The sequence below is a fragment of the Antechinus flavipes genome, chromosome 2 (genome assembly GCF_016432865.1).
Source record: "Antechinus flavipes isolate AdamAnt ecotype Samford, QLD, Australia chromosome 2, AdamAnt_v2, whole genome shotgun sequence".
Classification (NCBI taxonomy): domain Eukaryota; kingdom Metazoa; phylum Chordata; class Mammalia; order Dasyuromorphia; family Dasyuridae; genus Antechinus; species Antechinus flavipes.
The window spans coordinates 616,069,701-616,083,940 of record NC_067399.1 but is presented as its reverse complement, the minus strand read 5'-3'; the positions used below and the strand labels follow the sequence as shown (position 1 = coordinate 616,083,940).

The following is a 14,240-nucleotide window of genomic DNA, read 5'->3' as shown; positions in this document are numbered from 1 at the left end:
CCTCTCTACCCACCCCCCCCATGCCGTGTACCTCCACTATGAAGTTCTCAATGATTCCAATCTATTCACTAAAATTAAGTTAAAAAGATGATGTGTCAGTGGGAGAAGTTCCCTCCATTGGCTGCATCTAACAAAATAATGTTATTTTAGACATTTGGTAGCCAACTTTCAGTCTTCCTCCTGTAAAGGTACGGGGCAGGATGCCTTAACCTAGGGCAATTATGGTATTGTGGAATGAACTCTGGAGCTGGGAGTCATGTATCTTGGGTTTAAATCCCACTCCCTGGTTGAACAGTTTTCATCAGAAACTCAAACTTCTCTCATAAAATAGAAGTAATGGTCCTTCCAGTACCTATCTCACATGCTTCACAATCCTTAAAGCATTAAGTTTTCAACATTTCACAAAATTGTAATTGCACTGGTGCTCACCCTGCTCTTTCTTTGCTAACACAGGATGAGCCTCTTTACGAGATGCTACATTCAAGACATTCATTACCTTGGAGCAAAGTTGGTGTCCAACTCCTCCACTCTTAGCCACACTGGTCATTTTCCCAATATTTAATCCATCATCAATCCTGTAGTCTCCAGATAACCTTTTATATCTATATATCTGTCTGTCTATCTATCTATCTATCTATCTATCTATCTATCTATCTATCTATCTAATGGACCTGTTTGGTCAATGTAGCAAAGTCTATGGACCCTTTTTCAGAATAATGATTTTAAATGCATAAAAAGAAATATATGTGATGACAAAGAAAACCAATTGTATTAAAATGTAGTTATTAACATATTGAAAAAAACTACTTCAAGGATTCTAAGTTAATAAGCTCTACCAAAGGCTTTTCAGCTTGGATCCTAGATTTAGAGGTGGAAGAAATCTCTCAGACCATTTAGTCCATTTTCAGCTGAAAAACTGAAGGCCAAGAAAACTGAGTGATTTGCTCAATGTCATCACACAAATAACAAAATCTGAGGTGTGACTCATATCCTCTGGATCTTTTCCTTCATACTTTAACTTCATACTATACTTCATACTGTAATATATGTATATATATATATATATGAAGTATGAAGGAAACACTGTTTCCTTCATACTAACATACTACCACTGGTTCTCAAACTTTTGTTCTCAGTATCTTCATGTTGTTAAAAACTATCGAGGATCTGTTCAAAGAGTTTTTGTTCACATAGGTTATATTTATAGTTATTTACTATATTAGAAATAAAAATAATTTTGAATTTGTAGACCTTCTGAAAGGATTTCAGAGACCCCAACAATTCTTTGGACTACACTTTGAGGACCACTGTACTATACTGTGTTCTGTTGCCTGTGAGAACCTCAAGGTGCTAAGATATTACTTTGATGAACAGTGCCATAGAAATATTATTATACTAACTAAAAGTAGTCAACCAGAAGCTAGCAGTAAATAAGAGAGATGGGGGAACCCTCATCAAACTAGTATTAAAACCCGGAGGCTTAAATACATATTGCTATCTGTATGTATGTTATGTATGCATGCATGCACACAATCACACCTAATCTTTATCTGTGTAAAAATATTGAGAAGGGGGAGATGAGTACAAGGTACTTTGATCCACATTAGGGGTCTGTGCACCAACTCTAACCCTTACCCCCAACACATCCTCATCGATGCAGTTCAAGGCACCATGTTTGAAAGCACTAGTTTGGAAGTCAGAAGAAAGGCTCATGGATGGAAGTTTGGAAAGGATGTTTGAGGTTACTAGATCTAACTCTAACTTTTCAGATTAGCAAACTGACACCCAGAGAGATTAAGTGAGTTACCCAGGATCATATAGCTAATAAGTGTATTTGTTGTCAGATTTGAATCTGAGAGGTTTTTCCTGAATCCAGCTCTAGTGTCCTATATGCTCTTCCGCTACGTAGATGAAAGTCATTTTAACTCTTAATTTGCTCATCTATGAAATAATGAATCTAGGCTAGATGGATGATCTCTAAGGTTCTTTCTAGTTCTGAAGTTCTGAGTTTGTGATAATTGTGAAGTAGGAAGTTAAGGCAATCACACAGATTATTGCTTCTCTTCCTCCTCCTCTCAACAGAGCCTGTATTAAATCTATATCCTTTGAATAAATCTAATTTTCAGAAATGTCCCAAGAGATGAGCCAAGTCTGATGAATGAAGTGACTAATAATCTCTTCATACATGATTAGAAAGTAATAAGACTTTTATCTCCATGGCTGATAAATTTTCTCTGAAGACAAATCCAAGAGCAGAGTCCTAGAAATGAAAGGCAGCATGAGATACTGCAAAGGATCCTAGATTTGGATTCAGAAAAACTTGGATTCAAATTCCACCAAATTCCACACTTACTGGTTTATGCTCTGGCACAAGTTATTTAAACTCTCTAAATCTCAGTTTCCTCATCTGTAAAATGGATTTGGATTCACCTATCATGGCCCTTTCAGCACTTTGTTCTATGATCAATCTTCTGATAAAAGTAATAGTAGTAAGTGTAATAAGAGTATACAGCTCACAAGAGGATTACTTTGAAAGGAAAACAATAAACACAGTGTGCCCAAGTGCCTGAGTTTGAATAGCACCATGGTTATCTACTGTGTACGCCTGAATAAGTCACTTAATTTCTCTAATCACCAGTTTTCTCAGTAAAATGTAGACACAAATATCTATAGCTGTTTCACAGGGTTGTTGGGAAAACCAAAAGATATAACATGTATGTGCTGGGTAAACTTTAAATCTAAAAAGTCATCTATAATTAGAGAAAAATCAAGCTCATTACTTTAAAGTTGCATTTGTTAACAGCCTTGGCCAGGAACTTCACTAGCTTCTTGTTTGGTCTATAACAGGCAGGGCACCACATATGTATCCAGAAGGTTCCTGCCTCTGTCATTTAACTCTGTCATCTTATGCAAGACACTTCAATGCTCTAAATTTCAAGCTCCTTTTCTTTAAAAGGCAGAGACTGGATTAAACAATGATTCTCAAAGTGTGGACTAGGGACTCTTGTAGATCCCCTGAGACCTCTGTAGAGGATCTGGAACATCAAAACTATTATCACAATAATGTTAATTTTTTCTAATATGATGCATTTTTATTTCTATATTTTATATATAAATATGATTCCTACTGACAGCTATAAACAATCTGCCATTATAATCCTATTTGGGGATCCTCAGTAATTTTTAAGAGTGGGGGTCTTGTGACCAAAAGTTTGAGGCTTGCTGAACTTGATGATCCTCATTCTAACTCTAAATTTTTATACTACCATAGTAATTTGTACCTCTGCCTCTGATCTTGAGGCAAGGACCTCAGTTTCTTCATTTGTAAAATGGGGATAATTAACACTTAAACTATCTAGTTGACAACATCACTGTGAGGACTAACTGGGATTATGTGTATGTAATAGTGAAACATGAAAAAATAACTATAGACATGCCTCATTTTCCTCACTTTGGCAACTCTTTGTCCCTTACCAGCTCCACTCCTTGGACTTGCCCAATCTCCTTTCCTCTTCCCAGCTTTTTCAACTTCCTTTTCTGTGTTATCTCCCTCTCTTAGACTGTAAACTCCTTGAAGGCAAGAAATATCTTTTTTTTTTCCTTCTCATTTGTGTCTGCAGTGCTTAGCATAGCGCCGGGCACTTAGTAAATATTTTATCGGCTTAATAACTGACCTATAGTATGGGAGTAATAAAACCATCTCCATTTCCTTACAGGGTTCTCATAAAATCCAAATGGGATGATGTATGTAGATTGCTTCAAAGCACTATACAAATGTCAATGATTATTGTTATTGCTATAATTATATATCATTACCCTCATGCTCTGTCCATAGCTACACTGCTGTTGCCCCAGGCAACTAATTCTTTCCTGGCTCTCCTGAAATACCCAGTACCTGTCTTTCTGAACCTCTAAAGCAGACTTTGGCAGGCAGAAAGACAAATCTTTATTCTGAACACCATTAAGCTCAGGCAATAAGGGCAGGTGTGGGAGGAAGCTGAGTGAAGAGTATTCCTTATGTAATCCAAAAAAAGAAGACTATGTTAGGCTTTGAAAGATGGGAGGATGAAAGGCAAGGAGGAACAGCAGAAAGGGCTTGGGATTTGAAGAGAGAGAATATGAATTAAATTCCTAGCTCTCCTGCTTAGTACTAAGTGTGACCTTGTTGGGTTTGGAGTTCCTTACCTGTAAAATGAAGCATCTAAAGTTCTTTGATCTCTAAGGTCTCTTCCAGGCCTAAATCTATGGTGTTAAATGTTGGAATATTCAAAGATGAGTGAAGTTATCAAACATATCTATATATAAAGGGAATCAGAGAGGCCCATTCAGCCTGATGGAGCAATATTGGAAGAACAAACACAAGACTCTGTGGGAGCAAAAGTTTGGAAAAGGCTGCGAGATGCTCTGTTGGACAGACTGAAGGGGATGTACTTGGGGGAGATATCGAGCCCATAAAGGCCAGGAGAGATGACTTTCTGGGCCCAGGGAGGTGCTGCTGGAGATCAGGGGGATTGGAGGGGGAGGGAGAGTGCTCACCCTTCTTAAACTCCTCCAGCACCATGTCCAGCCGGGTGTCATTGAAGACACAGTGAAGGGGCCGATTGTAGAATCGAGTGACTGTAAGGAGCGGGGTGCAGTCGTCAGGGTCTACAAAGGCAAGGTCCTTGACAAACAGGATGTCCACGATGTTGTGCCGCTGGTCACCCTCGTACACTGGGATACGGGTATAGCCGCTGCGCAGGATCTCGGAAACCGTGGAGAAATCGAGCACGGCGTCCGAGCGGAGCATGAAACAATCCCCCAGAGGGGTCAGCACCTCCTCCACCACCTTAGTCCGCAGCTCCAGGGCGCCCTGGATCATGTTTAACTCTTCCTTGACCAAGTCGTTGTAGGGGTCCGCGGCCCTCAGCGTCTCCAGCAGCTTCTCCCGAGTGTAGAAGGTGCTGATCTCCTGGCGCAGCGCCCAATCCAGCAGGCGGCCCAGCGGGTAGCACACCGGGAAGGCAGCAGCCATTAAGAGCCGGGTCAGGCAGACGCTGTGGGAGGCGATGGCCAGCCCGTGCCGGGAACATACCGAGTACGGGCAGATCTCGGCGCCCAGAAACACGGCGCCGGTGCACAGCAGCGTGGGCAGCCAGGGAAAGTGACTTCCTCCGTCCCAGTCTTCTTCCCCTCCATCCCCTATGCCCGGGGGCAGCGAGGCGCACAGCCAACCAGCCAGAGCTGCGTTGGCTCCAGCCTGCCCCAGCAGGAGGGTGCACAGCAGATGAGTCCCGCGGCCCCGCACCGCTTGCACCCGGCGCGCCTGCTCCTGCTCCGCGGCCGAGCCGCTGTTCCTCAGCACCCGTAACTCCACCGGGTCCAGGGAGAGCAGGCTCAGGCGCAGGCCGCTGAACAGGGCCGACAGGGCGAGCAGCAGGACCGCTCCTAAAGCCCGCAGCCAGACGGGGGGCAGCAGCTCACCGCCCGGGCCATACAACCTCGGCCTGACTCGCAGCAGAAAGCCGCCCGCCGCGCCGTGATGGTGCCAAGCGCGCCCGTCCCAGGCGCACAACGAAAAGAGCTTCCCGCGGCCTCCCGCGCTGGCCCGCTCCGCCTCCCCCTTGCGCAGCTCTCGCACCCGCACCTCCACCAGAGCCGAGCCTGCCGCGCCGCCGGGCCGCAACGGACCCAGGACCTCCACGTCCGATGCCCAGCCGCTCTGCTCGCGGCACCGCTGAGACCCCGGGGGTCGGCTCGGGAGGGCGCTCGGGGCCACGACACTGCTTCCGGGGGGCTCTTCGATAAACACCAGCCTCGGGGCCCAGTCGCTGGTGTCATTCTCCCCCGAGGAGCGGGTCGGGGCAGGGAGCAGCGCCGCGCTCGTCGCGGCGCCCGGCTGAAAATAGACCCGCAAAAGGAAACTGGTCCCCTCGGCAGCGCGCAGGGTTCCCCCCTCCAGGGAGACGCGGCCGCCCGCGGTATCCTCCGGCCTCAGCCCTAGCAGCCAAGCGGCCGAGGCTGGAGGTTGAGGGGACAGCGAGAAAAACAGCAAGAACACTGCACCTCGGCTGCAGCAGCACCGGAGACTGGCACCAGCCACCACTGCCGCCGCCGCCGCCGCCGCCGCCGCCATCCTGCACCCGGCCCGGGCGCACGTGATACTGCAGTGAGGGGAGCACGGACCGGGAGGAGGAGCCGGGAGCTGGGAACCCGGCCCCAAACGGGTCACCACGTGTGCACCTCGCTGGTAGGTGGCGGGGGTGGCCTCCTTCCCGACGCCCCCTGGGGCGATGCCCGTGGCCACCTGGCACGGCTTCAAGGGTGATAGTCCTTGCGAGGCAGGTAAGCAACAATCTCCGAAGACTGGTGGGACCATCCCACAGGCGAAAGGTAGTGGAATGCAAAGCCTAGTATAAAGTGTGAGTGAGTGAGTGAGTGAGTGAGCGGTCGGGTGTGTGGTGTGTGTGTGTGTGTGTGTGTGTGTGTGTGTGTGTGTGTGTGTGTGTGTGTGTGAATTATCAGAAGTATTTATTCAGCCCCTGGCCTCTCCAAGGATAACTAGGCCTAGTGAAGTGGCCAGCCAGGCAAACGTTCCAACTCGTTCATTTTTCCTGATTAAAATAGCCTTATATCCATCCTAGCGACTTTCCCCATCAGCTCAGCCAAATGCATCCTACAGCTTTCTCTTGGCAAGTTACATTGTTTTGCATTTTGCCTTGTTTGGAATCAACCCTTTAGCAGCATTCCTTCCTGTATTTGCAAGAGATTCTGAGGATAATAATTTGCATTTTGGGCACAAATCTTGGTACTTGGGTTAGACTCTTCAAACAGTCTTTTATATTCATTGTTTAAAATTATTTGAATTAATATGGCCCAGTTTTTCCTACAGAAACAGAAAACAGAAACACATACTAACCAACTGTCTTATCTGTTGAACAGTTTCCCTTCTTTTCTTTACCACTCTTTCCATCAGTACTAAAAATCGATTTGTCTCCCCTTTGTAACTAATTGGAACTCAAATTTCTGGCCTCAATTCTCTCTCACATTAAAAAAAAATAATTTGTTGAAATCTTTTGTTCTTACTTTTCTGAATATAGAGCTCCATCAAACTCTACCTCAAAAATAAAGAGAGAAAGAAGCAATTCATCAGAATTAAGCAACATATCTACCTTCTGTGACAATGTATGCAATAATCCATTGTGGGCTCTGTCCTGCAAACCAGACAGTCTTAAAACAGAAGAGAGCCAGACTCCAACTACAACTGCTGGACAGGTTTTGTATAAAAAGCAGAAATGAGGCCAACAAAGAGATGGCCCATCAATATCCCCGTATCGAAAGGTAAAGGACTTTCTTCTCTTTTTCCCCAACTTCATCTCCAAAAGAAAAAGGTACCTGAAATTCAAGATACTCCCTCATCCCTTCAACATCCACAATCTTGACTATGGCACTAAAGGCAAGCTTTCACAATCTCAGATCACAATCTCAGAATCTTCTTTATTTTTTAAATAATACTTTATTTTTTCTTCCAACTACATGTTAAAACAATTGTGTTTTTTTTAAAGTTTTGAGTTCCAAACTCTATTCTTCTCTCTATACATGTGTAATCATGTAAGACATTTCCATATTAGTCATTTTGTGCAAGAAGAGTTGAATAAAAGAAAGAAATAAAGTAAAAAATAGCATGCTTCAGTTTGTATTCAGACAGTATAAATTCTTTCTCTGGAGGTAAATAGTATGCTTCAAAATCTTTTAAAAGAAAAATTTGAACCTTTTAAAAAAGTGAACAATGAAAAAAACTGAAGTGTGCTTTCCAACAGTAAAGGGGGATCAAATACCTCTTCCTTTATTTTAGTCTAAGCAGGTTCCTGTTTCCAATGTCATGATGTAACCGAGAGCACTCCAAGGACATGAAAAGAGTAATTATGCTACCAAAAATGTCCAGTACACTTACTATGACATTATAGCAGCATGCAATAGGTAGTGGATTTATCAGAGAGCTGGAGTGAATATCTCCTACTCAGCTCCTGTGCTATAGTGAAAACAAAAGTTCAAATATTTAGAATCTAGAAGAATGTGCCTTCCTTCCTTTCTTCCCTGTGTCTTGTATTACATATTTCACATTCAATTTCATTTACGACATTTATTAAGCACCTACCGTATACCAGATACTGTGCTAGGTAACTGAAGGAAAGAGGCAAAAGCAGTCTCTCAAAAACCTTATAATCTTACTCTACATGAACATTAAACAGATTTGCTTGTTCAAGGAAGACTTTGTTACAAAATCTAAAGGAGGGAGAATTGAAGGACCTAATTTGAGCTGGGTGGGATAGAGAGGGAAAACCCAAAGCTGAATCATATTATGTAGGTCATCAAAGGGCAAGCTGCTGGAAGTGATGGACTGCAGCTCAAAACTGGCATGGCATTTGAGGCATATCTGCTATTTTTCTCTTGGACTTTTCACTTTTTTATCTTTGTTTTTGGAGTAAGTAATAAGAAAGGTAGGACCTATTACTATGTCAGTTGCTTAGTGATGATACAAGCTAGCCCTTTTAGGTTTGGAACATACCTTACGAATATTACACATCATCCTCACAACAAAACATAGAATGTGGTTGCTAATTATTATCCCCATTTTACAAATCATAAAACTGAGGTAGACAGGTTAAGTGATTTGCTAAAAATCCCATGGTTAATGTCAGAAAGAATGTGCATTTTCTGACTTTATACACTAAGTGCAAAAAACAAAAACTCAATACTAAGCATGTTCAGTGTGGACACTTAGAAATTTTAGGGTCATGATAAAAATAATAAAATAAAATACTTCTGAAATCCACAGTATTACTAGTGTGGATATACATATACTCTGCACTTAAGCAGCAGAAAGTCTGCAAACTTTGTAAATTGCCACTAGACTTTTTGAGTTCCTATGGCCAAGAGATTCATCGGCCAACCCTCTGATAGTGAAAGTAATAATTACCCATACTTGCATAGTGGTAACACATTCTCCTGCAAAGTTAAAAAGTACAGAATATCAACATCCCCATTTTTATGTGAGAAAATAACTTTGTAGTGTTTAGCACATTGCCTGGCACATAGTAGGTACTTAATATATGTTTATTGATTTCTGTGGTTACTAATTGCCACTCAGTTCTAATAACAACACCATTGGCCTTTCCTAACCAATAACAAACTAGTCATATGGCATTTTATCAGTTGTCACTTTTGGCTGTTGCAAAGATATGTATATTTTGCCCAGAGATAAAACAGTACTTGGGAATAATAGGGGGAATAGGAAGTAGGAGGGATGAAGTAGGCAGAAGGCCAGGCTTACTAGCCAATCAATGCATTGAGTGAGTGGTCCAAATAATCCTTTGCAGGGTGCCAGGGTAGAACAGTATAAAAAAAAACACAAGAGATGGGAGGCGAAATAGCCTCTAGCCAATCAGGTGATGTTGCTGAAAGGAGCATTTGGAATTACATTTAATAGAGAATCTCAGGGTCACTGCTGTGGTAGCTGAACAGGACTCGATTGTCCTGAAAGTCAGTCCCTATGATGATCCGGTCTCTAGGAGGATAATCTTGGAGAAAGGAGACAATTTAATGGAGTCATAGGTTAGTGATGGGGATTCCAATGGCTCTTATTTAGGAGAGGGATTCAGGCTGATTTTGCAAAAAGACTTATTCAGGAAACTGAATGTAGTTTTAATTTTTTAAACAAATGAAAAGAGCACCTGTGTACTACATCTGTGAAAGGGGTTCAGGCTCTCACTTTAGATGCCGGCATCTAGTCATAAAGGAATAGCAAGAGGGTCCCTTAGTAGCCCATTTCTCCAACATCCTGTCTCAAATGTGTTAATTAAATTTGCAGATGACACTCAATTAAGGCATGCTGCAAGTGCCAATAAAACCCAAGTGAAAGGACATTTTTTTTTAGATTAGAAATATGGGAAAGAAAATGATGCTGAAAAAATATATGTTGAGGCATCTAGGGGAAAATAATCATTAAGGCAAATTTTCATTGGGAGGGCAACACCTGGAAAAGAGTAATGGCTGAAAGAGGCCCTTTGGGTGCCGCTAAGCAGCAAATTAGATACATGTCTACGGCAGAATCTTGCAAGAAAATTATGACTGCACCAGAGCAGCCTCATGTCACAAAGTGTAGAGATGACTACCCTCTCTGTGGAGTCCTAGGGAGACAGCACCTGGAGTACTGTGTTCCATTTTGGACACCTCATTACCAGAAAAACACTGATAAAACAGGAGGGAATTTGGAGAAGAGTAACAAGAACAATTTAAAGCATTGGTTAACACGGTCCAACAAAATAAAAGCAAAGGAAAAAAGGAAGGCAGAAGTAGAAAAGGACAGTTGTATTTAGGTCATAAATAGGGGAGGAAATGGAAAGGATATTTTTGTTCGTGGTTTTTAAAAGTCTTTCCTCCCAATCCAGTTTTAGCACCTGCAGAACTGACAGGGCAATTAGAAAGAGCTGCTTTCCACCCATTATCTCATTGATTATCCCAGTAGCCCTGGGAGGCCTACCCAGGGATTACTGTTATTCTTATGTTATAAGGAAACCAAAGTTCAGCTTAAGTGACTTCCCAAAGGTACTTAGCTGGTATGGGAACCAAAACTTGAATCCAGAGCTATAAGTAGGAATTTTGGCATCTAGGGCAAAGTTAGTTGATGGAGGGAGAAAGGATAGATTCAAAACTATGCTCACAGAAGTTGGAAAGGCTGAGGAATAGATGGAATGGCACTTGGGAGGACCGAGTCTTGGATGTTCAAAGGAGATAGGGGTCCAAAGTAGATATGAAAACCACGAGTCATGTGCTCGAGAAAGAAGATGGTAACCGAAAGGTCTAGAAAAAAGGGTTAGATGTAAATTTAGAAGTAAACTTTAAGGGAATGGAGGAGATTGTTGAGGGATGATAGCAGAGAAAGTAGCTGAAATAGCCTATTTTATAACAGGGAGTAAGAAAAGGGACCACTTTGAAGAGAATTAGAAGAGGCTTTCAGAAGAAAGCTAGTGAGAGGAAGAAATGATAGGATCATGGAGCTAAGGACTTCTGAAATCATCTAGATAGCTTGAGAAGTCATTAACTCCAAGTCTTTCCTTTTACAGATGAACAAACTGAAACCCAAAGAGATAACTTAAGGTGACACAGTTTTCATGGGTGGGATTCAAATCCAGGCAAGCTGATTTTGTCAACCCTTGAGGATGGGCCAGAAGATATAATGGTAATGCAAGGCAGAGATGTATAAGACTTTGAGAGGAATTTACTACTGAGAAGATGGGGTCAAAGGAATTTCCCCCATCACCATCATGCTGAGTCCAGTTCTTCCTCATGATGCAATCCCTATTCCCAGTGATAAATCAGAAGCAGTCTGTCCTAGTGGGAAGGCTGGCCCCTGGAAAATGGTGGGATGGCAGCACCGAACTGCTTTAGGGAACAATCTGAGGCTGAGGCACAGGAACCATTTTAGATGTCAGTGCCTGGGGCAGAGCCTCCATTACCCTGTACTATAGTCTTGGTTCATCTTCATTCTAGCACATCTGACTCAGAAACTAATGTTTTTTCCACTCTATCATGCAAAATTGGTTGTTTTTGTTTAATTTGGAGTTTTTTTTTGGGGAGCAGTTATATAAATCATTATAAGCTCAAGGAAGGATTCCTTTTTTTATTTAATAGCCTCAACATTTTGATTGCATTTTATTATTTTTTAAAAAGATGAATCTTATGGACAGAAGCAGCTACACCCAAAGAAAGAACACTGGAAAATGAATGTAAACTGTTTGCATTTTTGTTTTCCTTCCTGGGTTATTTTTACCTTCTGAATCCAATACTTCCTGTGCAACAAGAGAACTGTTTGGTTCTGCACCAAATTTTTTTTTGTATTTTTATATTTTATCTAGGATATACTGTGACATATTTAATATGTATAAGTCTGCTTGCCATCTAAGGGAGGGGTTGCAGAGAGAGAGGGGAAAAATCGTAACAGAAGTGAGTGCAAGGGATAATGTTGTAAAAAATTACCCAGGCATGGGTTCTGTCAATAAAAAGTTATAATTATGAAAAAAAAGAAAAAATTATCCATGCATATGTTTTGAAAAATAAAAAGCTTTAATTTAAAAAAAAAGATGAATCTTAGAACTGGATTATTTTTGACCCTTTTCTCTTTTTGTCTCCTTTCAGTACTAACTGCCCACATGTTCTAATAGCCAACATTCTTTTAGATCTACAGCTTGGTCCAACACATTCAAATCTTATTACATGTCATGGCATTTTTTCCCCTCTGCTTTTAGACATAACACCTAAGTGTGCACCTTTGTATGTGGAGTCTGTCCTTCTTGGATTCTATTCCTTTGTGAGTATGTTGCTTGCTGCTCTTTTGGCAGGAAGTTCCAAGATTTTCCAGAGATGTTCACTATATCCAAGACTACACTGTCAATGATAGGGGAGGATTTATAGAGACTTAACTCCAAGGGAGAATTTAGAAAAAAGTGTGCCAGTGCCATAGCAAGAAGGAACTGGAAGGAATCCCACCTCAAACACAAAGTATGAACCTGGGAAAATCTAATCCAATCCAACAAGCATTTGTTAAACACCTGCTGATCTTTTCAACAAGGAAGTGATTTAAGGCAATTCCAATAGACCTGGGATGAAAAATGTCATCCACATTCAAAGACAGAACTATGGAGACTGAAATGTGAATGAAAAATCCTATAGTATTTTCACATTTTTTGCTAATGTTATTATAATTTGTTCGTTGGTTTTTCTTTCTCATGTTATTTTCACCTTTAGTCTGATTTTTCTTCCACAACATGACAAACATGAAAATATGTTTAAAAGAATTGTACATATTTAACCTATATCAGATTGCTTGCTGTCTTGGAGAGGGAGGGAGAAAAAGATGGAATGTAAAGTTTTACAAAAATTAATGTTGGAAACTATCTACACATGTATTTGGGAAAATACTATTAAAAAAATCAAATTTTAAAAAGTAAAATAAACACCTGATGAGTACAAATCAATGCGCTACATGCTGAACTTTAAGAAGTTTACATTGTACATTGCATAAGTACATATAACATCATTTGAGGAGGCGGCTAAGGGGACTAGGAGTGACACTGGCTCCAAATCCAGGGCTCTGACCATTATGGTACACTACTTCTCTCATGGGCTCCTGCCTGTCTCCTACAGGTCCTATTATATTGGATATATTACACTAGGTGAAAACACTGTAAGCTGTATTTGGATAGGTCTTCATGTTCCATTTGAGCTCAGGCCTTGCTCCCTTATCAAAGATTAAGGCCTGGGCTCTCAAAGCTAGTTTTGTCAATTGAAGAGAATACAGTGGCAGAATTCACATCTGGACTGAAAGCATAAAAACCAATTAAAACAGAAATTCTTAACTTCTGAATCCAATACTTCCTGTGCAACAAGAGAATTGTTTGGTTCTGCACACATATACTGATCTATAACTCTTCTTACCTTTTCTGTCTTAGTCCTAAAGAAAGTAACTGTCCCAAACCTAAGAGACAGACCCAATTTTAGTGCCTCCATATTCTGTTTTCTCCTCTCAGGGCCTCAGTTTCCCCATCTGTGAAATGAGCCCTGTGGTTCCTACTGGTTCTGATACTTGTTTGATTGGTATTGTCTTCTCATCCTTGTCAAGATTATTTCCTGGACTCTGAGCTCCTAAATCTCCCTCTTCCTAATTCCCTTTATTTCCTACCTCCAGCAGTGCTCTGACTTCACTTTTAGATTCCACTCCCAGGCCTACTTGGAAGAAGGGTGGATTAGTCAGTCTACAAGCACTATGCACCAGGCAATGTGTCTTAGCATTGTGCTGGGGCAAAGAAAGGGAAAACACTGCCTTCCCTTAAGCAGCCTACCTTCAAACAGTGAGGCAAACATGATTACTAAATACATACTACATGTTTAAAGAGTAGATGGGAAGTAATGTCAGAGGTGAAAGCATTAGCAGCTCCATGGCAGAGGAGGAGGTTGTAAAGGTCACTTAGTAGAAGTGGGATTTGAACTGAAGTCATGGAAACTAAAAGGCAGAGATGAAGGAACAGAACATGGCAGGGATGGAGTTCAGCCTTTATGGAGGCAGGAGCAAGAGGTCAGGTAGTGTGTTCAAGGAATGTCAACAAGATAATGTAGGTGGATTGTTTGCTACAAGGAGAGGGGAGAAAAACTACAAGAAGACTGGTTTTTGGCAAAAGCCAACACCAAGATTTTATGTTTAG

The 14,240-nt window shown here is 41.7% G+C and overlaps 1 protein-coding gene across 2 annotated transcripts in view; it reads right to left on the bottom strand.

Moving 5' to 3' along the window:
- CNNM1 (cyclin and CBS domain divalent metal cation transport mediator 1) overlaps positions 1-6,322 on the bottom strand; it is an 80,650-nt gene extending 74,328 nt beyond the window's left edge. Inside the window, exon 1 of one of the 2 annotated variants that reach the window (XM_051981838.1) lies at positions 4,537-6,322. In XM_051981838.1, the coding sequence (XP_051837798.1) occupies positions 4,537-6,115 (1,579 nt within the window). In that variant the 5' untranslated portion in view covers positions 6,116-6,322. The remainder of the gene's footprint in view (positions 1-4,536) is intronic. The other variant, XM_051981839.1, reaches the window with a different exon arrangement.
- Between the last annotated feature and the right edge of the window lie 7,918 nt (positions 6,323-14,240).